Here is a 23,694-nt window from a genome sequence, read left to right as displayed (position 1 = left end):
CATGAGATTTCAGAGCATAGCTCCTTCATCAGGTGAGTGATTTTTTTTTTAATAAAAATTTTATTGAGGTAGTTTTTGGCTTTATAAATAGTTACAGACATCAACAGAAAGAAAGCAAAAAAGGCAAAAATGTGGAAACATCCACGTACATTCAATACTTCAATCGTAACATACTGCACAAGCCCGCTCCTCTCCCACCGGTACTACCCGCCATTTTATCCCTCCTACTCTACTCTACTCTATTTCCCCCCCCCCCCCCCCCCCCCCCCACCCCTGCTGACGCTCACTCTCCCGCAAATAAGTCAATAAATGGTTGCCACCTCCGGGCGAACCCCTGTACAGATCCCCTCAAGGCGAACTTAATTTTTTCCATACCCAGGAAACTCGACATGTCCGCAAGCCACAACTCAGTCTTCGGGGGCTTTGAGTCCCTCCACGCCAATAGTATTCGTCGCCAGGCTGTCAGGGAAGCAAAGGCCAAAACATCGGCCTCTTTCTCCCCCTGGACTCTCGGGGCTTCCGAAACCCCAAAAATTGCCACCCCTGGACCCATTGCCACCCTTGTATTTAGCACCCGGGACATGACGCCCGCAAATCCCTCCCAGTACCCCCTAAGCTTAAGGCATGCCCAAAACATGTGAACGTGGTTCGCTGGTCCTCCCGCGCACCTAGTGCATTTCTCCTCTATCCCAAAGAATTTGCTCATCCGAGCCACGGTCATGTGGGCCCGGTGAACGACCTTAAATTGGATCAGCCCGAGCCTGGCACATGTCGCGGTTGAATTTACCCTACTCGGGGCCTCTGCCCGCAGCCCATCCTCCATTTCCCCGCCTAGCTCCGCCTCCCATTTAAGTTTCAGTTCCTCCGTCTGGGAACCTTCCTCCCTCATGAGCACCTTATAAATATCAGAGACTCTACCCTCCCCTTCTTCCCCCCTAGAGACTATTCTGTCTTGGATCCCCATTGGCGGGAGGCGTGGGAAAGATGAGACCTGTCTACGAACAAAGTCCCGCAACTATAGGTACCTAAAATCATTTCCCCTTACCAGCCCAAATTTCTCCTCCAAGCTCCTCAAACTTGAAAGCTCCCTTCCAGGAACATATCGCCCACCCTTCCCACCCCCGCCCGCCGCCATACTCGATGGGGGGCATCCATACTCCCGGGGGCAAACCGATGGTTGTTGCAGATTGGCGCCCAAACCGACGCCCCCGTCTCCCCTACATGCCCCTCCACTGGCCCCATATCCGCAGGGTCCCTACCAGTACCTGGCTGGTGGAGTACCTGGCCGGCGGCAGCGGTAGAGGAGCCGTGACCAGGGCTGCCAAGCTGGAGCCCCTGCACGAAGCCGCCTCCACCCGCTCCCAGATAGACCCCGTACTGACCATCCACTTCCTTATCATAGCGATGTTGGCCGCCCAGTAATAATTAATCAGACTCGGCAAAGCCAGCCCTCCCTCACTGCGGTTCCTCTCCAGCATCGCCTTCTTCACCCGCGGGGATTTTCCCGCCCAGACAAAACTCATGATCATCCTGTTAACTCTTTTGAAGAAGGACTGTGGGACAAAGATCGGGAGGCACTGAAAAACAAACAGAAATCTAGGGAGGATTGTCATCTTTACAGTCTGCACCCACCCTGCCAGCGACAGCGGGAGTGCATCCCATCTCCGAAACTCTCCCTTCATTTGCTCCACCACCCTGGCCAAATTTAACTTGTGCAGCCTGCCCCAGTCTTGTGCCACCTGGATTCCCAAATACCGGAAATTTTCCTCAACCAGCCTAAACGGTAGCCCTCTCAATCTGTTCTCTTGGACCCTTGCCTGTACCACAAACATTTCACTCTTGGCCGTATTTAATTTGTATCCTGAAAACTGGCCGAACTTCCTCGACATTCCCAGTATACTTCCCATCCCGGCCACTGGGTCTGACACGTACAGGAGCAGGTTGTCTGCGTAAAGAGAGACCCTATGTTCTACCCCACCCCTCACCATCCCCTTCCATCCCTCTGCGGCTCTCAGCGCAATCGCCAGCGGCTCTATGGCCAGCGCAAACAGCAGCGGGGAGAGCGGGCAGCCCTGTCTGGTCCCTCGGTACAACCTAAAGTACTCCGACACTTCTCTGTTGGTCCTGACGCTGGCCCTCGGGGCCTGATATAATAATTTGATCCAATCCACCAGTCCCTCCCCGAACCCAAACCGTCCGAGCACCTCCCATAGATAGTCCCACTCCACCCGGTCAAAGGCTTTCTCGGCATCCATCGCCACCACTACCTCCACCTCCCTGCCCGCCGGGGGCATCATTATCACATTAAGTAATCTTCTCAGGTTGGCCACCAGCTGCCTACCTTTCACGAACCCAGTTTGGTCCTCCCCAATCACCTCCGGTACGCAGTCCTCCATTCTAACCGCCAGTACTTTTGCCAGGAGCTTGGCGTCTACATTAATCAGGGAGATTGGCCTGTAGGACTCGCACGCCTCCGGGTCTTTACCCCGCTTCAATATCCGTGATATAGTGGCTTGCGACATTGTCGGCGGCAGGATCCCTCTGTCCCTTGCCTCATTGAAAACCCTCGCCAAGACCGGGCCCACCAGCTTAGAAAACTTCCTATAAAATTCTACTGGGTATCCATCCGGCCCCGGGGCTTTCCCCGACTGCATGGCCTTTAGGCCCCCCAATACCTCCTCCACTCTAATCGGGGCCCCCAGCTCATCCACTCGCCCCCCCCCCCACCTACTGTTGGGAATGTTAACCCGTCCAGAAACCTTTTCATCTCCTCCGGTTCTTCCGGCGGCTCTGAAGTATACAGCTTGCGATAGAAGTCCCGGAATACCTTATTCAATCCTGCCGGGTCCTCCACTTTGCGCCCCTCCCCATCCATCACTCTACCTATTTCCCTGGCCGCCTCCCTCTTCCTGAGTTGCTGCGCTAACAGTCTGCTAGCCTTTTCCCCATGCTCATACACCACGCCCCTCGTCTTCCTGAGCTGTTCCACGGCCCTACTCGTGGATAGTGCCCCCAGTTCCGCCTGTAGTCTCTGCCTCTCCCTGAGTAAAACCTCCCCCGGGGACTCTGCGTGCTCTTCATCTATCCGACCCATTTCCCTGACCAATCTATTCATCTCTGCCCTGTCTGCCTTGGCTCTGTGGGCCCCAATTGAAATCAGCTCCCCCGCACTACTGCCTTTAGCGCCTCCCACAGGGTCGCCACTGAGACCTCCCCCGTGTCATTCACCTGCAGGTAATTTTGCATACACCTCCGAAGCCTCTCACAGATCCCCTCCTCCGACAGCAGTCCCACATCTAGCCTCCATTACGGGCGTTGGTAGCTCGCCCCCCCCCCCGATCTGCAGGTCTACCCAGTGCGGGGCATGGTCTGAGATAGTAATTGCCGAATATTCCGTGTTCTTTAACTCCCCTATACAATCCCTGCTTAGTACGAAGAAATCTATCCTAGAATATACTTTATGGACGTGTGAGTAAAACGTGTAGCCCCTTCCTGTCGGCTGTCTGGCTCTCCAGGGGTCCACTGCCCCCATTTGCTCCATAAACCCTTTCACTCCCTTGCCATTGCTGGGAGTCTCCCCGTTCTGGGACACGACCGATCCAAAGCCGGGTCAAGGACCATGTTAAAGTCCCCCTCCCCCCCCATTATTAGCCTGCGAGAGTCCAGGTCTGGGATCTTCCCCAGCACTCTTTTAATGAAGTCCACGTCATCCCAGTTCGGGGCATACATATTCACCAGCACCACTCTTCTCCCCTCCAGTCTGCCCTGTACCATCAGGTATCTGCCCCCCCTGTCTGTGGCTATGCCCTCTGCCTCAAATTGCACCCGCTTGTTGATCATGATTGCCACCCCCCTGGACTTCGAGTCCAAGTCCGAGTGGAAGACCTGGCTAATCCAGCCCTTCCTTAGCCTGGTCAGGTCAGACACTTTCAGATGTGTCTCCTGCAACATAATTACGTCCGCCCTCAGATCCCGCAAGTGCGCGAACACCTGTGCCCTCTTAACCGGCCCATTCAGTCCCCTGACGTTCCAGGTAATCAGCCTGGTCGGGGGGCACAACCCCCCCCCCCCCCCCCCCCCCCCCCACCACCCCCACCATGCTGGTCAGCCATAGCCTTTCTCGGGCTGCCTCCACCCTCGACCTCCTTTCCAGTGCCTATTTCAAGTCCTTCCCACGTCAGCAGAACAACCCCCCCCTAACAACATCCCCCGATACCCCCACCCCTGCCATCCACTGGCTGTGATCTCTTTCCCCCCCCCCCCCCCCCCCACCTGACTCCCTTGACTAGCCAATCTGCTAGCCTGGTGACTCAACACTCCGGCGCCTTCCTGTCTCATTCCAATTGTTTCCCCGTCCTCCTCCCCACTCCCCGGCACCCCATCCCCCTCTCCAACCCACTGGAGCAAACTCACTGGCACAGGAAGGCATGGACATCAACAAAACAAAACAAAAAAAAAAAAAAAAAAACCCAACCCACGTCCTTGGCCCCCCTTGCTGACCGGCCCCCCTTCGTTACCGTGCCGGCTCCAGTGTCCTCCGCGAGCTGCACAAAAAGTACAAATCCGCCCAAAAAGAAAAAAACAGAAAAAAGAGGAAAAAACAAAAACATAAGAGAAAAAACAAACAATAGAAAAAAACACCAAACCAATGTCCATGAACAAAGGAAAGAGTCCCAAATGTTCCGCTTGGCACCTTTGACCCAGCAAACCATCGAACAGCAGTCCAGGCCCATTCGGCGTACCTTCCTACGGTAGTCCTCGGGCCCTAATTCGCGTCCGTGGGGCCTCTTTACGGGACCAGCTCCTGATCCCTCGCAAAGTCCATCGCTTCTTCAGGCTCGGAGAAGTAGTGGTGTTGACCCTGGTGCATGACCCATAGACGAGCCGGGAACAGCAGACCAAACTTCACGTGCTTCTTGAACAGCACCTCCTTGACATTCTTAAAGGCTGCTCGCCGCCGAGCCACCTCCTGGCTTAGGTCCTGGTAAATGCGGAGGACGCTGTTGTTCCACGCTCTGCTCCTGGCGCTCTTTGCCCACCGCAGCACCCACTCCTTGTCCACAAACCTGTGGAACCTAATCCCCATCGGGTGGGGGGGGTCCGCCCGGCCGCCCCTGCCTCGCCTGCACGCTGTATGCCCCCTCCAGCTCCGGCAGTCGCGGAAAGGCTTCGGCCCCCATCAGCTGCATCGATAGGTCTGCTACAAAAGCTGCAGCATCAGCTCCCTCAGCCCCCTCCGGGAGGCTAACCATCCTCGGGTTGTTCCTGCGGGCTCTATTCTCCAGCTCCTCCACTCTGTCTAGCAATCTTCTCTGCCTCTCCTTCAGCCCGTCAACTTCTAGCGCCGCAACCGTCTGCGCATCCGCCTGCTCCTCCACCACCTCTCCCAGCTCCTTAACTTTAACATCTTGCGCATCCAGCCTCTGGTTCAGCTGATCCACCGCTTTCTGGATTGGGTCCAAGCTGTCCCGCTTCAGCGCTTCAAAACTGGACTTCATTACCTGGAGCATGTTATCCAGCGCCTGCTGGATTGCTGAGTCCGGGTTCCGTGTGTCCGCCATCTTAGGTTCCAGGTAAGTTTCTCCAGGTCCTTGTCTCTGTCCCTTTTTCTTTCTTTTCTTCTGCCTCCTGGACTCCCGCTGTTCCATGTGCCGCAGCCCGCTCCTCAGCACTTTCGCTGCCGCCTTCCTTCAGCTCCGTGGTCCCGCTATCGCGGGGAATCAGCCCCTAAACGCCCGCCGGAGTGAGAGCCCACCGAATGTGCGGCTCACTTGGACATCGCCGCCACCGGAAGTCCAGGTGAGTGATTTTTATCAAGGGTGTTCTGAAAGCCTGTATTTACCACACCTACTATATTACACATGTCAATTTTTTCTGTTTTATTATATTTTCTTTCATCTGATCTTTAGCAAAGATGCTAATACCTTTTCTACCACTAACATTAAGGTAATTGGTCTTGGGTTCTTCCCATTTCGAAGATAGGATTTACAATTGTTGTTCACCAGTCTGGTGGGATTATTTCAAGTGTTTGTTTTATACATGGGTCCTGGTGCCTCTGCTGTCTTCTCCTATTGAGTATCTGTGGGTAATTCATCTAGACCTGGCATCTTGTCCTCCGTTTGGCTCAGTATGTTGTTTTCCTTGCTTTCTATTTTATCTGTTGTAATATTCCTTGTGACCTTTTCTCCAATTGTCATTCGACTGTTAGCCACTCCAGTGAAAACTGAGGCAAAAAATCTGTTCAGAATTGCTGGCATTTCGGTATCAGTTCCTCTAAGCGTATCATGGTTTACTATAGGAACATAGGATCAGGAGTAGGCCATTTGACCCCTCAAGCCTGCTCCACCATTTAAGTAGATTATGGCTGATCTTCTATCTCAAGGCCATCTTCCTGCACCATTCCCATATCCTTTTTTTTTTAAAATAATTTTTATTGAAATTTTTCGATACAAACATTTACCCCTCCTACATTTTAAATTATAACACAACAAATCCCCCCTGGAAAATCCTCCCCACGCCCTCCCCCGCGCGCACCCCCCCCCACCCTCCCCCCCCCCCTTGCTACCAGTCTAGCAACCAAACCGTTTTTCCCTTTCTGCCGATGGCCTCGGGCAGTCATTGCCCGCGACCCCCCGCTGACGTGCTCCCTACGTTGCTATCCCCCCCCCCCCCCTCCCGTCCCCCCTCCCCCCTTTCTCCCCGGGTTGCTGCTGTTTCGGCCTCCAGTTCCTATCTCTGATCCAGAAAGTCAAGGAAGGGCTGCCACCGCCGGAAGAACCCCTGTACCGACCCTCTCAGGGCGAATTTGATTCTTTCCAATTGGATGAAGCTTGCCATGTCGTTTAACCAGGTGTTAACACTTGGTGGCCTTGTGTCCCTCCACTGAATCAAGATCCTTCTCCGAGCTACCAAGGACGCAAAGGCCAATATTCCGGCCTCCCCTGCCTCCTGTACTCCTGGCTCCACCCCAACCCCAAAAATCGCTAGCCCCCACCCTGGTTTGACCCTAGTTCCCACCACTCTCGATACCGTCCCCGCCACCCCCTCCCAGAACTCTTCCAGTGCCGGGCACATCCAGAACATATGTACATGGTTCGCAGGGCTTCCCGAACACCTAACACACCTGTCCTCACCCCCGAAGAACCGACTCATCCTAGTCCCCGTCATATGGGCTCTGTGCAGCACCTTAAATTGGATGAGGCCCAACCTTGCGCACGACGACGACGAATTGACCCTCTCTAAGGCATCCGCCCATGTCCCATCTTCTATCTGCTCTCCCAACTCCGCTTCCCACTTGTCTTTCAGCTCCTCTATCGATACCTCCTCCACCTCCTGCATTATTTTGTAGATGTCCGAGACCTTCCCTTCTCCGACCCAGACCCCTGACAGCACCCTATCACTCACCCCTCTATCGGGAAGCAAGGGAAATCCTTCCACCTGTCGTCTGGCAAATGCCTTCACCTGCAGGTATCTAAACGTGTTCCCCGGGGGGAGCTCAAATTTCTCCTCCAGCTCTCCCAGGCTCGCAAACCTCCCCTCTATGAACATGTCCCTCAGTTGCCTGATGCCCGCCCTGTGCCAACTCTGGAATCCCCCGCCAGTGTTCCCCGGGACAAATCTGTGGTTCCCTCTCAGTGGCGCCGCCATCAGACCCCCCACTTCCCCCCTGTGTCGCCTCCACTGCCCCCAGATTTTCAGGGTGGCCGCCACTACCGGACTCGTGGTATACCTTGTGGGGGGGGAGCGGCCATGGTGCCGTTACTAGCGCCCCCAGGCTTGTATTGCCGCAGGATGCCCTCTCCATACGTTTCCAAGCTGCCCCCTCCCCCTCCATCACCCACTTGCGCACCATCGATGCGTTCGCCGCCCAGTAGTATCCGGAAAGATTGGGTAGCGCTAATCCTCCCCTGTCCCTACTCCGTTCCAAGAAAATCCTTCTCACTCTAGGGGTGCCATGTGCCCACACATAGCCCATAATGCTGCTAGTTACCTTCTTGAAGAAGGCCCTGGGGAGGAAGATGGGCAAGCACTGAAACAGAAACAAGAACCTCGGGAGGACCGTCATTTTGACTGACTGCATCCTCCCTGCTAGCGACAGCGGTACCATGTCCCACCTCTTGAACTCCTCCTCCATCTGCTCCACCAGCCTTGAAAAGTTCAGCTTGTGGAGGGTCCCCCAGTTCCTTGCCACCTGCACCCCCAAGTACCTGAAGCTCTTTACTGCTCTCTTAAAGGGGAGCCGCCCAATTCCCTCCCCCTGATCTCCCGGGTGTATCACAAAGACCTCACTTTTACCCACGTTTAATTTATATCCCGAAAAGTCCCCAAACTCCGCTAGTATTTCCATTACCTCCGGCATTCCCCCTTCCGGGTCCGCCACATATAACAACAAATCATCCGCATAGAGTGATACCCGATGTTCCTCCCCTCCCCTTGTCAGTCCTCTCCACCCCCCTGAACCCCTCAGTGCCATCGCCAACGGTTCGATCGCTAATGCAAATAGTAAGGGGGATAGGGGGCATCCCTGCCTGGTACCTCGATGGAGCCCAAAATACTCTGACCTCCTCCCGTTTGTAACCACACTCGCCATCGGGGCCGAATACAGCAGCTTCACCCACTTGATAAATCCCTCCCCAAACCCAAACCGTTCCAGCGTCTCCCACAGGTATTCCCACTCCACCCTATCGAATGCCTTCTCTGCATCCAGTGCTACCACTATCTCAGCCTCCCCCTCCACTGCTGGCATCATAATCACATTCAACAGTCTCCGGACATTTGTGTTAAGTTGTCGTCCCTTTACGAACCCCGTCTGGTCCTCATGGATTACCCCTGGCACACAATCCTCTATTCTGGTTGCCAGGACCTTTGCCAACAGTTTGGCATCTACATTCAAGAGGGAGATAGGCCTGTAGGACCCGCACTGTACAGGGTCTTTGTCCCGCTTCAGGATCAAGGAGATCAGGGCCTGTGACATTGTCGGGGGCAGAACCCCCCCCCTCTCGCGCCTCATTGAAGGCTCGCACCAGCACTGGACCCACCAAGTCCACATACTTCTTATAAAATTCCACCGGGAACCCATCCGGCCCCGGCGCCTTCCCCGCCTGCATCTGGCCTATCCCTTTAACTAGCTCCTGCAGCTCTATCGGCGCCCCCAGCCCCTCCACCCGTTCCTCCTGGACCTTTGGGAACCTCAATCTATCGAGGAAGTTCTCCATTCCCCCCCTCCTCCTGGGCGGCTCAGACCGGTACAATTCCCTGTAGAAATCCCTGAAGACCCCGTTCACCTCTTGCCCCTTCTGCACTACGTTCCCTCCCTTCTCTCTCACTCCCCCAATCTCTCTGGCTGCATCTCGCTTGCGCAGCTGGTTTGCTAGCATCCTGCTCGCCTTTTCCCCGTACTCATAGACCGCGCCCTGTGCCCTTCTCCATTGCGTCTCCGCCTTCCTAGTGGTCAGTAGGTCAAACTGGGCCTGTAAACTGCGCCGCTCCCTCAACAGCCCCTCCTCTGGTGTCTCCGCATATCTCCTGTCCACTTCTATAAGTTCCCCCACCAGTCTCTCCCTCTCCTGCCTCTCCTTCCTTTCTCTGTGTGCCCTTATGGAGATCAGCTCTCCTCTGATCACTGCTTTCAGGGCCTCCCAGACTACCCCCACCTTCACCTCGCCCGTGTCGTTCGTGCCCAGATATCTCTCAATGCCCTTCCGGACCCTTCCGCACACCTCATCGTCCGCCAGCAGCCCCACATCCAGGCGCCACAACGGGCGCTGGTCCCGTGCTTCCCCCAGTTCTACCTCTACCCAGTGTGGTGCATGGTCCGAAATCGCAATGGCCGAGTACTCCGTGTCCTGCACTCTCGAAATCAGCCCCCTGCTCAGTACAAAAAAGTCTATTCTGGAGTACACCCTGTGGACGTGGGAGAAAAAAGAATACTCCCTCGCCCTTGGCCTGCCAAATCTCCAAGGGTCTACCCCCCCATCTGCTCCATGAACCCCCTTAGCACCTCTGCCGCTGCCGGCCTCCTATTCGTCCTGGAACTCGATCTGTCCAGCCCAGGGTCGAGCACTGTATTGAAGTCCCCCCCCCCCATGATCAGGCCCCCTGCCTCCAGACCCGGAATGAGGCCCAACAGGCGCCTCATAAAACCCGCGTCATCCCAATTCGGGGCATACACATTCACCAGCACCACATTCTCTCCCTGCAGCCTACCCTTCACCATCACGTACCTACCCTCCTTATCTGCTACCACCTGCGCCGCCACGAACGACACCCACTTTCCCACCAAAATTGCCACCCCCCGGTTCTTTGCGTCCAAGCCTGAGTGGAACACCTGTCCCACCCACCCCCTTCTCAGGCGTACCTGGTCTACTACTCTCAAGTGAGTCTCCTGCAACATTGCCACATCCGCCTGCAGTCCCTTTAGGTGTGAAAAAACCCTTGCTCTCTTGACCGGCCCATTCAGCCCCCTCACGTTCCAAGTAATCAACCGGGTCGCGGAGCGACCTGTCCCTTTCCCCTGTCTATTAGCCATGTCCTGTCCCCTGTTCGCCCCGGGTCGACCCTCCCCTTCTGACCCGTTCCCCATGGCGATGGCCCCCCCCCTCTCTCCTCCCGTTCTTCCCTTCCCGTCCTCGGCCTTTCCAGGAGCAACCCGGTATCCCCCCCTAACCCCCCTTTCCCCCCCCCCCCCCCCCCCCCCCCCCCCCCGGCTAGGACCCCTCCTAGCCGCGGTGTATCCACCATCGTACTCCCGAGAGTCAGCTGATTTTCGCTGACCCGGCTGCCCCTGCCACACTCCGACTCCTCCCGATGTGGGGGGGGAGGGGCCTCCCCCCCCCCCCTTGCCATCCCTCTCTGACCCCGCTTCAGCGCGGGAAAAGCCGCCATTGCTGGCCACACCCCACTCTTCTCTCCTCCCCCTTCCTCCGTCCCGCGCGCGGGAAACAGGGGAAAGCCCGCGCTTTCGCCCGGCCACACCCTACCCCGCCATCTTCAATTCCACCCCCGTCCCCATCCAAGCCCATAAAAAAGCCCCCTTAAAACGAGAGGAAGAAAAAAGAGAAAAAGAAAACCCGCATAACCAACTTGCACCCCCCCCCCGTCCCGCCTCCCCAACTTAACAATATAACAATATAAATAACAAATCTCAAATAAATACATAAATACATAACTATGCCTGCATAACTAAATAACTACCCAATAATAGCGTATTTAACCATCACCCTCCATCGAACAGAACAGTAACCATAACCCTTAAAGAACAGATCAAAAAACAGTAAAAAAAAAAAAGCCCCCCCTACAACAACAATAATTAAGGGAAGTTGGCAACGGGAAGAGACACACAAAAAGGAACAAAGAAACCCCCCATAACACAAGTTTCAAAGAAACCAAACGACCCATCAACTTTAACCAAGTTCCGACCTGGCCTAAGAAAGACATGGGCCACTTGATCAGTCAAGGGTACTCGGGCGGCCTCGACCGCCGGCGTTCCCAAGTTCTAGTTCAGGTCCAGCTTTTCCTCCCGAACAAAAGTCCATGCCTCCTCTGGGGTCTCAAAGTAATGGTGCTGGTCCTTGTAGGTGACCCACAAGCGCGCTGGCTGCAGCATTCCGAACTTGATCCTCTTTGCGTGCAGCACCGCCTTCGTCCGGTTAAACCGGGCCCGCCGCTTTGCCACCTCCGCACTCCAGTCCTGATATATCCGCACCGTCGAATTCTCCCATTTGCTGCTTTTCTCCCTCTTGGCCCACCTCAGCACTTTCTCCCGATCACAGAAACGCTGGAATCGCACCAGCACCGCCCTCGGGGGCTCGTTCGCCCTAGGCCGCCTAGCCATGACCCGATATGCTTCTTCCAGCTCCAGAGGCGATGGACCGGCCCCCTCTCCCATCAGGGAGCTCAGCATCTCCGCTACATATTTCGGGAGATCAGGCCCCTCCAGGCCTTCTGCTAGGCCCAGGATCCTCGAGTTCTTCCGCCTCATTCGAGTGTCCAGCTCCTCAAAGCGGCTCTGCCATTTCAGGTGGAGTGCCTCGTGCACCTCCACCTTTCCCACGAGGACCGTGGCCTCCTCCTCCCTTGCAGTCATCTCCTGCTGCAGCTCTCTTATCGACGCCTCTTGGGTCGCCTGGGCCCCCATCAGCCTTGTGGTCGTCGCGTTCATAGACTCTAAGAGTTCCACTTTCAGCTCCGTAAAACACCGGAGGAGAGCGGCCTGCTGCTCCTCCGCCCATTTTCTCCAATCTTCTAGTGCGCCACCGGCCGCCATTTTGGTCCTCTTCCCCCGCTTTTTTCGGGGAGCTGCTGCCGCTTTTTTTGTCGCCCCACTCCGAGTACCGACCATAAAGTTGGTCTCACTCTCCTCAGGGAGCCTTCCCCCACCGGGATTCGTCTTTACAGTACCGTCGGGGCCCTCCAATCGGCCCTTAAACACCTTTGTCGCAGGAGCTGCCAAATGTGCAACTTAGCTGGTCATAGCCGCAACCGGAAGTCACCATTCCCATATCCTTGGATGTCATTGGTACCTAGAAATCTATCAACCTCTGCTTAAAGAATTGCAAAGATTCACCACCCTTTGAGTGAAGAGATACTTCCTCATCCCAGTCCTAAATTCTGTGACTGTCCACTGGTCTAGACCCCTCCAACCAGGGGAAACATCCTTCCTGCATCTACCTGTCGAGTCCTTTAAGAATTTTGTGCACCTCTCGTTCTTCTAAACTCTAGCGAATAATTTATTTTTTGTTTGCACCGAGTGCTGAATTTGTGTGAATTTGAGTGCTCTAGTGAGAGTTTGGTGACTGAGAGAGTGCTGAATTTTGGGTATATTTGAGTGCTATAGTGAGAGTTTGGTGACTGAGAGAGTTTAGTGAGGAGGGAGCAAGGTGCTCCTTTCATTTCATTTCCTACATTTCCTCAAAGAGCGTGAAGTGAGTGAGCCAGGAGTTTACAGAGTGTACAGCTGACTGGGAGCAGAGTCGGAGGGTGGAGATCCAGTTGGTCCACAGGGCAGCTATATTCTGTAAGGTAAGAGGGGATGGAGGCCAGGGTAGTTGCATGCTCCTCCTGTAGGATGTGGGTGGTGAGGGATACCACTGGTGTCCCCACTGACTATACCTGTGGGAAGTGCACCCAACTCCAGCTCCTCAGAGACCATGTTAGGGAGCTGGAGCTGGATGAACTTCGGATCATCCGGAAGGCAGAGGGAGTAATAGAGAAGAGTTACAGGGAGGTAGCCACACCCAAGGTATAGGACAAGAGTAGCTGGGTTACAGTCAGGGGAAAGAAAACGAGCAGGCAGACAGTGCAGGGATCCCTCTTGGCTGTTCCCTTTCAAAATAAGTATACCGTTTTGGATGCTGTTTTGGGGGGATGTTACTTAGAGATAGTATAACAGCTGCAGAAAGGTAGTTCGAGCAGGATCTACCTACTGAGGTAGTATGGGTTGAAGTCAGAAATAGGAAAGGAGCAGTCACCTTGTTGGGAGTTTCCTATAGGCCCCCCAATAGCAGCAGAGATGTGGAGGAACAAATTGGGGAACAGATTTTGGAACGGTGCAGAAGTCACGGTAGTAATCATGGGTGAATTCAACTTCCCAAATATTGAGTGGAAACTCTTTAGATCAAATAGTTTGGATGGGGTGGTGTTTGTGCAGTGTGTCCAGGAAGCTTTTCTAACACAGTATGTAGATTGTCCGACCAGAGGGGAGGCCATATTGGATTTGGTACTTGGTAATGAATCAGGGCAAGTGATAGATTTGTTAGTGGGGGAGCATTTTGGAGATAGTGACCACAATTCTGGGACTCTCACTTTAGGAATGGAGAGGGATAGGTGCGCGCAACAGGGCAAGGTTTACAATTGGGGGAAGGGTAAATACAATGCTGTCAGACAAGAATTGAAGTGCAGAAGTTGGGAACATAGGCTGTCAGGGAAGGACACAAGTGAAATGTGGAACTTGTTCAAGGAACAGGTACTACGTGTCCTTGATATGTATGTCCCTGTCAGGCAGGGAAGAGATGGTCGAGTGATGGTTGACAAGAGAGGTTGAATGACTTGTTAAGAGGAAGAAGGATACTTATGTAAGGCTGAGGAAACAAGGTTCAGACAGGGTGCTGGAGGGATACAAGATAGCGAGGAGGAACTGAAGAAAGGGATTAGGAGAGCTAAGAGAGGGCATGAAAAATCTTTGGCGGTTAGAATCAAGGAAAGCTTTTACACATATGCGAGAAATATGAGAATGACGAGAGCGAGGGTGGGTCCGATCAAGGACAGTAGCGGGAGATTGTGTATCGAGTCTGAAGAGATAGGAGAGATCTTGAACGAGTACTTTTCTTCAGTATTTACGAATTAGAGAGACCATATTGTTGGAGAGGACAGTGTGAAACAGACTGGTAAGCTCGAGGAGATACTTGTTAGGAAGGAACATGTGTTGGGCATTTTAAAAAACTTGAGGATAGACCCGGGCCTGACGGGATATATCCAAGGATTCTATGGGAAGCAAGAAATGAAATTGCAGAGCCGTTGCAATGATCTTTTCGTCCTCACTGTCAACAGGCGTGATACCAGGGGATTGGAGAGTGGCGAATGTCGTGCCCCTGTTCAAAAAAGGGAATAGGGATAACCCTGGGAATTACAGGCCACTTAGTCTTACTTCGGTGGTAGGCAAAGTAATGGAAAGGGTACTGAGGGATAGGATTTCTGAGCATCTGGAAAGACACTGCTTGATTAGGGATAGTCAGCACGGATTTGAGGTGTAGGTCTTGCCTCAAGTCTTATTGAATTCTTTAAGGAGGTGACCAAGCACGTGGATGAAGGTAAAGCAGTGGAAGTGGCGTACATGGATTTTAGTAAGGCATTTATAAGGTTCCCCATGGTAGGTTTATGCAGAAAGTAAGGAGGCATGGGATAGTGGTAAATTTGGCCAGTTGGATAACGAACTGGCTAACCGATAGAAGTCAGAGAGTGGTGGTGGATGGCAAATATTCAACCTGCATCCAGTACCAGTGGCGTACCGCAGGGATCAGTTCTGGGTCCTCTGCTGTCTGTGATTTTCATTAATGACTTGGATAAGGGAGTTGAAGGGCGGGTCAGTAAATTTGAAGACAATACGAAGATTGGTGGAGTTGTGGATAGTGAGGAGGGCTGTTGTCGGCTGCAAAGAGACATAGATAGGATGCAGAGCTAGACTGAGAAGTGGCAGATGGAGTTTAACCCTGAAAAGTGTGAGGTTGTCCATTTTGGAAGGACAAATATGAATGCAGAATACAGGGTTAACGGTAGGGTTCTTGGCAATGTGGAGGAGCAGTGAGATCTTGGGGTCTATGATCATTGATCTTTGAAAGTTGCCACTCAAGTGGATAGAGCTGTGAAGAAAGCCTATGGTGTGCTAGCATTCATTAGCAGAGGGATTGAATTTAAGAGCCGTGAGGTGATGATGCAGCTGTACAAAACCTTGGTACGGCCACATTTGGAGTAGTGTGTGCAGTCTGGTTGCCTCATTTTAGGAAGGATGTGGAAGCTTTGGAAAAGGTGCAAAGGAGATTTACCAGGATGTTGCCTGGAATGGAGAGTAGGTCTTACGAGGAAAGGTTGAGGGTGCTAGGCCTTTTATCATTAGAACGGAGAAGGATGAGGGGCGACTTGATAGTGGTTTATAAGATGATATGGGGAATAGATAGAGTAGACAGTCAGAGACTTTTTCCTCGGTTAGAACAAACCATTACAAGGGGACATAAATTTAAGGTGAATGGTGGAAGATATAGGGGGGATGTCAGAGCTAGGTTCTTTACCCAGAGAGTAGTGGGGCATGGAGTGCACTGCCTGTGGAAGTAGTTGAGTCAGAAACATTAGGGACCTTCAAACGGCTATTGGATAGGTACATGGATTACGGTAGAATGATGGGGTGTAGATTAATCTGTTCTTAATCTAGGACAAAAGTTTGTCACAATGTCGTGGGCCGAAGGGCCTGTTCTATGCTGTATTTTTCTACGTTCTATATTCTAGAGGGCCCAGTCTCCTCCATCTTTCTTCATAGGACAGTCCTGCAAACCCCGAAACAAGTCTGGTGAACCTTTGTTGCACTTCCTCTATGGCAATAAAGGTAGGGGAGCCAGAACTTCACTCACTACCCCAGGTGCGGTCTAACCAACATTTTATACAATTGAGGCACGACTTTGCTACTCCTGTACTCAACTCCTCTTGAGACAAATGCTAACATTCCATTAGCCTTCCTAATTGCTTGCTGCATCTGAATGTTAACCTTCAGGAGTTTAGTGAACTAGAAAACCCTTTGATAAAAGCAAATTACTGCGGATGCTGGAATTAGAAACAAAAACAGAAAATACTGGGCAGTCTCAGCAAGTCTGACAGCATCCGCGAAGAGAAAAGGGAGCTAACATTTTGCGTCGGGATGACTCTTTGTCAAAGCTGACAAAGGACTCGAAACGTTAGCTCCCTCTACTCTCCGCGGATGCTGTCAGACTTGCTGAGATTGTCCAGTATTTTCTGTTTTAGTTCAGGAAACCCTAAATCTAAACTTTCTAACCTCTAACCATTTCATAAATACTCTGTGTATTTGTTCCTCCTACCAAAGTGGATAACCCCACATTTTTCCACATTATATTCCATCTGCCAAGCTCTTGCCCAATTACTCAGATTGTCCAAATCCTCTTGAAGCCGCTTTGCATCCTCCTCACAACATATATTCCCACCCATCTATTTGTCATCTGAAAACTTGTAAATATTACATTTGGTCCCCACATTCATATCATTGATATATATTGTGAACAGCTGGGCCCAGGTACTGATCCTTGTGGTACCTCACTAGTCACAGCCTGCCAATGCGAGAATGACCTGTTTATTACTACACCCTGTTTCTCTCTGTTAGCCAATCCTTAATCCAAGGCCAATATATTAGCTCCTATCCCGTGTGCTTAAATTTATCAAAAGCCTTCTGAAATTCCAAGTATAATCTGTCCACTTACGCCTTTTTATCAATTCTGTTAGTAACATGCTCAAAATAAACTCCCAACAGGTTCATCAAATGTGATTTCCCATTCATAAATCCATATTGACCATGCTAATCAGGTCATTATTATCCAAGTGTCCATTTATTTCATCCTTGTAATTATAGAATTTTCATTGCTAAAGATGTATGGCTAATAGCCCTGTAGTTCCCTACTTTCTCTCTCCCTCCCTTCTGAAATAGTGGGGTGACATTTGTGACCTTCCAATCTGTAGGAATCATTCCAGGACCGAGAATTTTGGAAGACTACTACCAATGCGTCCACTTTCTCCATAGCAACTGGTTTCAACACTCTGGGATTTAGAGCATCAGGTCTTGGGGACTTATCAACATGCAAAGAACAAAGAAAATTACAGCACAGCACTAGGCCCTTCAGCCCTCAAGCCTGCACCGACCATGCTGCCCGTCTGAACTAAAACCCCCTACCCTTCCGGGGACCATATCCCTCTATTCCCATCCTATTCATGTATTTGTCACGATGTCCCTTAAAAGCCACTATCGTATCTGCTTCCACTACCTCCTCCGGCATCGAGTTCCAGACTCCCACCTGCCTCTGTGTCAAAATCGTGCCTTGTACATCTCCATTAAACCTTGCCGCTCGCACCTTAAACCTATGCCCCCTAGTAAATGACTCTTCCACCCTAGGGAAAAATATAGAACAGTACAGCACAGTACAGGCCCTTCAGCCCACGATGTTGTGCCGACTATTTCTCCTAATCTAAGATCAACCTAACCTACACCCCTTCAATTGACTGCTGTATCCATGTCTCTCATCACCTTGTACACCTCTATCAAGTCACCTCTCTTCCTTCTTCACTCCAGTGAGAAAAGCCCTAGCTCCCTCAACCTTTCTTCATAAGACATGCCCTCCAGTCCAGGCAGCATCCTGGTAAATTTCCTCTGCACCCTCTCCAAAGCAACCACATCCTTCCTATAATGAGGCGACCAGAACTGGACACAATATTCCAAGTGTGGCCTAACTAAGGTTCTATAAAGCTGCAACATGACTTGTCAATTTTTAAACTCAATGCCCCGGCCGATGAAGGCACGCATGCCGTATGCCTTCTTAACCACCTGCATTGCCACTTTCTGTGACTTTCAGTACCTGTACATCCATATCCCTCTGCCTACCAATACTCTAAAGGGTTCTACCATTTACTGTGTATTTCTCATCTGTATTAGACCTTCCAAATGCATTACCTCACATTTGTCCAGATTAAACTCCATCTGCCATCTCTCTGCCCAAGTCTCCAACCGAGCTATATCCTGCTGTATCCTCTGACGGTCCTCGTTGCTATCCGGAATTCCAACAATCTTGTGTCTTCCAGAGGTGAGGTGTACTTTCTCCCCGTGTCTGCGTGGGTTTCCTTCAGGCGCTCTGGTTTCCTCCCACAGTCCAAAGATGTGCAGGTTAGATGGATTGGCCATGCTAAATTGCCCCTTAGTGTCCAAAAGTTTAGGTGGTGATATGGGGATAGGGTGAGGCGTGGGCTTGGGTAGGGTGCTCTTTCCAAGGGCCGGTGCAGACTTGATGGGCCAAATGGCCTCCTTCTTCACTGCAAATTCTATGATTCTATGAACTGTTCGAACATCTTGGCCATGAGTTCTGTGGGTCCCGTCCTCTCATAACCTCGGGCAGTTCTTTTGCTTCTTTGCATAAACACCTTGGGCTAGATTTAATGCTGGTGGCAGGGCCGAAAGCAAGTCAGCAGGAACCAAGACTGTTTAAGTGGCTCAATGGGACTCTGGGCGTGCAGATCATCCACAACACTTCCTGCTGTTGGAAAGGTGGCATGATGCCAGACCATCTTGTCAGCCCTCCCAGCTCCCAACCCATCCCCAAACAGCTAGTAAGATCCAACCCCATGGTCTGATTATGTTAAAAAGAGACAGAAAGGCTCGATAAGGGAGGGGGAGATTCATCTTGGTGCAGAGTGATGTGTTGGGCACTCTGGATCCGTGGAGACTGCTTTTACCTCAGCAGTAACACATACAGGCTACCAACACTTGAAATAGTACAACACTATTTTATTAAGCTAGAAACTGTTGAACATACTTTCACTGTGGGTCGACATTGTTAGATTAAACTAAACCTATCCTAACCAGTCTATGCACTCAGCACGTGGTGAAGATCTGTGCTGCAAGCTGTGAGCTCTGTCCTTCTGAGAGGCTGCATCCCGAATGAGCGGGAAAACTGATGCCCTCTGTCTTTATAGTGACCATGCCCTAACTGGTGATTGGCTGCGGTTTTATGTGTGTTGATTGGTCTTGCTGGGTGTCAATCAGTGTGTGTGTCTGCACCATGATATACTGGTGTATATTATGACACAGAGTGCTTCCTTTCGTATTTCCTGCTGACTTGAACATATATCTGGTCTGTAGCTGACTGCTTCAAATTACTGATTTTTATTTTCACCTCCCTACTTCTTTGGAGATCTACTATTTTGGATTTCTGCTGGCCCTTCTGGCCACCCCAGTAATATGCCTGCCCATTAGCATCTAAATCAAAGCCTGGAGTTTCTGTAGGATGTGTGAAAGTGTGCAAGTTCCGATGGGAAGAAAAATAGCTCAGTATATCAAAGTTCTAGCTTACAAGTCAAAATTCACATTTTTCAATTTAAAAAAAATAAGTTGTATGATGGGAATTAGCCTGTGCTGAAGGTGCTCCACTCGCTGTTCCTTCGTAGTAATGTTTTTTTTTAACTTTTCACCTTTTTACTATAAATCTGTTTGCACATTTTTAAAATCATCCTGTTCATAAATCGTACAATTATTTTATAGACTCCCTGCGGAAGGAGATTTACTTTCTGGGAATTATTGACATTCTAACACATTATGATGCAAAGAAGAAAGCTGCACATGCTGCCAAAACAGTCAAGCATGGCGTAAGTAATTTACACTTCTTTATGTTTTCTCACAAAATCTGCTTTGAGGCTTGAGAAAGTTATTATTCTTTAGTGAGTGCATAAAATGAAGTTAAGTGCAGTTAAGTAGCTAGAGTAATTCTAATTGACTGTACTAGTTATTTAGGGCAGGATTTACCGAGCAACCCGCCACGTGCTGCGAGGCGGTAGGAGGTTGCCTGCCATTGGCGGGGCTTCCTGTTGAATTCACTCCTGCACCGTCGGCGGGACCACAAGATCTGCCGGCTCGAACTGCCGATAAATCACACCCTCCATGTCAGCTTGGCTCAGCTGCCAGTACTTTTGCCTCTTGAGACTTAAGACCGTATGTTCTACTCAGTACTAAATCATATAATCTATGCTGGCATTTCAATGACAAACTGAAAGAATGTGGCACTGTCAAACATTTCATCAATGAGGCAATATGCTGAGGTCCGATCTGCCTGTTCAGCTGGATGTAAAAGATCATGATGTTTGAAGAAGAGCAGAGCATCCTGCTCAATGATCAATTTTGAAGCAACACTATCAAAGCAGACTCAAATGTGATTTATCATACTTACTGTTTCTGAGGATGTTCGGTGTCAGATTTGGCTTCATAATAGTGTCCACACTTTTTTTTTAAAAAAACAACTTTCCATAACTGATTACTCAATACCTCACCAGATTGAGGGGGTCAGGTCGTTCAGTTGGCAGGATGGCTGGTTCGTGATGTGGAGTGATGCCAACAGCGTTGGTTCAATTCCCATTCCAGCTGAGGTTATTCATGAATGCCCCACCTAGTATTCCAGTAATCAATACTGACATTCCTGACCTTAATGAGAAAAACCCAGGAATGAGCATAAATGGCTTTCTCCCTTTTCTTAATTTCAAGTTAAACAGACATCATTCACTGGCTACCGATTGACATGCTTCAGTCATACAATTGGATCCTGTCCTTGGGAAGAAATTAATGTTTGAAATTGACGCACTATGTTATTATCCTCCTCTTCTGGAGAATTACCTGAGCTTTTTAACTCTTTCTCTCCGCCTTCACAAGGAAATAAGCAGTTTTATAAAAGATATTTATTCTGTTATACGGATTCCCTTGTCAAATTGTTGTATTGAAGTTCTACTTCTGAAAAGTTGTTAAATGAAAAATGATGATAATTGTATTTTTGTGTGTTATAGTCTGGCGCTGAGATCTCCACCGTCAATCCAGAGCAGTACTCGAAGCGCTTTGTGGAATTTATCACCAGTATTTTGACATAGCTTAACGTGGATCACACCTGCAGGGAATGGGAGGGGGTCACAGAAATGTGGGAATGAAATGGGCTAAATGAAGTGGCATATGCAATGTTCGTCTTGCCGAAAGCATTCCCTTCTTTGCATCTTCTAAATAAGGTGACTGACGGAAAATAGCTTTAACTGCTTCCTGAAACTGCCAGCACAGTTCTCACAATTAAGGACTTTATTTTGTGGGAAGAATATAAAATCATCAGAGTGTTTAGCAACACTCTCAAGACCAGCTGTGATGGAACTTCATGGGAGGAGGTACTTTCAATAATGAGAAGATACTGCATGTTGATTGACATACAGCAATTACTGGTATCGAATTATAAACTGTGGATCGGTTTATCAATTGAACTGAAAGATGCAGAGCAGTATTTGTTTAACTTGCTAATGTTACACTTCCACTGTGCACACTGGCACTCCTCAAGGTAGCTTCTTGGTTTATTGTTTTTTCAAAGGGAGTCTTGACCTAATAAAACTTGCAAAAGTACTGTAAATTTCTATTGTGATAAGTTAGTCTTAAATCCCCGACTTTAGGCAGCTTATACTATGTCTTTAAAGGTTAAAACCCTTTCGAGGAGGAGATCGAATTAAGAAATGAAAAATTTCAGTCACTCTCATTGACAGTAATTGGGTGCTTTGAAGGTTTGATAAATTAAATATAGTTTCACAGTACAGAAAAGATCTGCATTTAAGTGTCAAGATCAGCCTTATGGTTATTTAACATTGTTTTGGGCAACAATTTACTACATATCTATTGAGTTAAAGGACTTGAAGACACATTGGTCACTTTATACACAGCAGACCCCGTTGTGTTAGTAATTGGAATACAATGTGGAAAAGAAAACTGCATTTGTAACACTTTAGATAGGTGACCAGATTATTTCATCTCAATGTAACAACTTGTTTTTTTTTCCATATTCCCACTGTTACTGGTGTTTACAAGAGAAGTATCCAATGTGTCACACTGTAAGCGGCTTTTTCATATTAACATGGATTCAAATAAAATGTCCTCAGAAAAAATCCATCTCCACCATGTTCTAAGTGGGAGGATTTTGGGAGGATTCTGACTCCCAAATTAAAGGTGGAATGCTTCAATAATTCATTACACCTTTCATGTAGAGGAATGGATTATGATTGTCTTAACGCAACAGTAATATTTCAGAATTCACAGTTGCCTTTTTAGTTGCTGCAGCATTGTTTTAGGTATTGTGTAAATATGCAATAAACGGTTGCCTGAAACTATGACCATCTTATTTTAAGCATGAATTGATCTTTTCTGTACTACTTCCACCATCTCTTAATTATGCAGATTATGCCTTGTTAAATAAAACATGCTTAATATCTTAAAAGATTACACTGTGCAACAGGTGTGCCTTTTTCCTAGGTGTATCATTGAAATTGCTGTTAAGACTATATCAGTTGCATTGCTGTGCCCTCCCCAAATGTTTGGGAACTTAAGCAAGGAAAGGAGTGCCAGAATGCCTTTTCCTATTAAAAATGTGTCAATGCTGTTAGGACTGCAATTTTTTTAAATGCTTCACATTAGATAGCAATTACCTAGATTGTACTAGGATTCTAGAGAGTATTAGCATCTTCAGTGGCCAAAGGCAATATCATCAGTGTGTTCCTGTAATAATTTAACATGATTGTTACTTTTAGTATAGTGATGTTAACACTGTAATGTAAATGTACAGTTATATATTTTACGTATTTAAAAAAATAATTTTTTCCATAATCGTTGTGCCGGTCATTTTCATTTCAAATTTTCTGTAGGATGCTGTAGTTTCCATTAGTAATAGGACTACAAGAAACAAGCCCATGTGGGAAATAGAGGTACGCATACAAACAATATATTTGGGCAAAAATATCCCTCTGTGGCTCATCTGTGTACTTTAAATGCTTCTCACAGTTTAAAATATAATGCACAATGTTTTGTCTTTATTGGTCATTCATGTAAATAAATTGTTTTTTTTGTTTAAGTGAGGCGACTTCATAAAATATGTACTAGTGCTGCATTCTACACACTCCATACCTGAGCTTTGCTTTATGAAATAAAGCACCCTGTTGTTTCAAAACATTTCTTGCATTGATGGTGTTATTTTCATACTGGTGGTGAGAATAGCTGCAGTTGCCTATTCTAACATTTCCTCAACCATTTTGTCAAAAATAGAACTGATGCCTAGAAGTTGTTACAGCTCTTACCCAGTCCCTGCATAATCACCTTGCAGCAATTGAATGCCCCTTTGTTAATGCGTAGACAGAGAATGATAGTGAAGTATGTAATAAATGCCTATTTTTCCATGTTTGGTATCACCCGGACCATGCAATAGTCTTTGTAACTGATCTGGCCCTTAGATAAGTTGCTGTGGAGGAAAAAGGAAACAAAGAGCATTTCAGCACTCTAATTACCTAGCTCTACGCTCTTTGGGGAAAATCAAGATCCTTTTCCTTTATGAACAAATAATTATTATTCTTTTTTTTTCCTCCACATTGCTCGGGGAT

General features: G+C 49.4%; 1 protein-coding gene across 2 annotated transcripts in view; it reads left to right on the top strand.

The window, feature by feature from the left end:
- Positions 1–23,269, top strand: part of pip4k2aa (phosphatidylinositol-5-phosphate 4-kinase, type II, alpha a) — a 269,625-nt gene extending 246,356 nt beyond the window's left edge. For both annotated transcript variants that reach the window (XM_038798108.1, XM_038798107.1), the window contains 2 exons: positions 19,799–19,902; positions 21,088–23,269. In XM_038798108.1, the coding sequence (XP_038654036.1) occupies positions 19,799–19,902; positions 21,088–21,168 (185 nt within the window). In that variant the 3' untranslated portion in view covers positions 21,169–23,269. The remainder of the gene's footprint in view (positions 1–19,798; positions 19,903–21,087) is intronic.
- The last annotated feature ends 425 nt before the right edge of the window (positions 23,270–23,694 follow it).

Source organism: Scyliorhinus canicula, chromosome 5, assembly GCF_902713615.1.
Source record: "Scyliorhinus canicula chromosome 5, sScyCan1.1, whole genome shotgun sequence".
Classification (NCBI taxonomy): domain Eukaryota; kingdom Metazoa; phylum Chordata; class Chondrichthyes; order Carcharhiniformes; family Scyliorhinidae; genus Scyliorhinus; species Scyliorhinus canicula.
The sequence above is the reverse complement of the archived record's forward strand: the minus strand, read 5'-3'. Positions and strand labels throughout refer to the sequence as shown.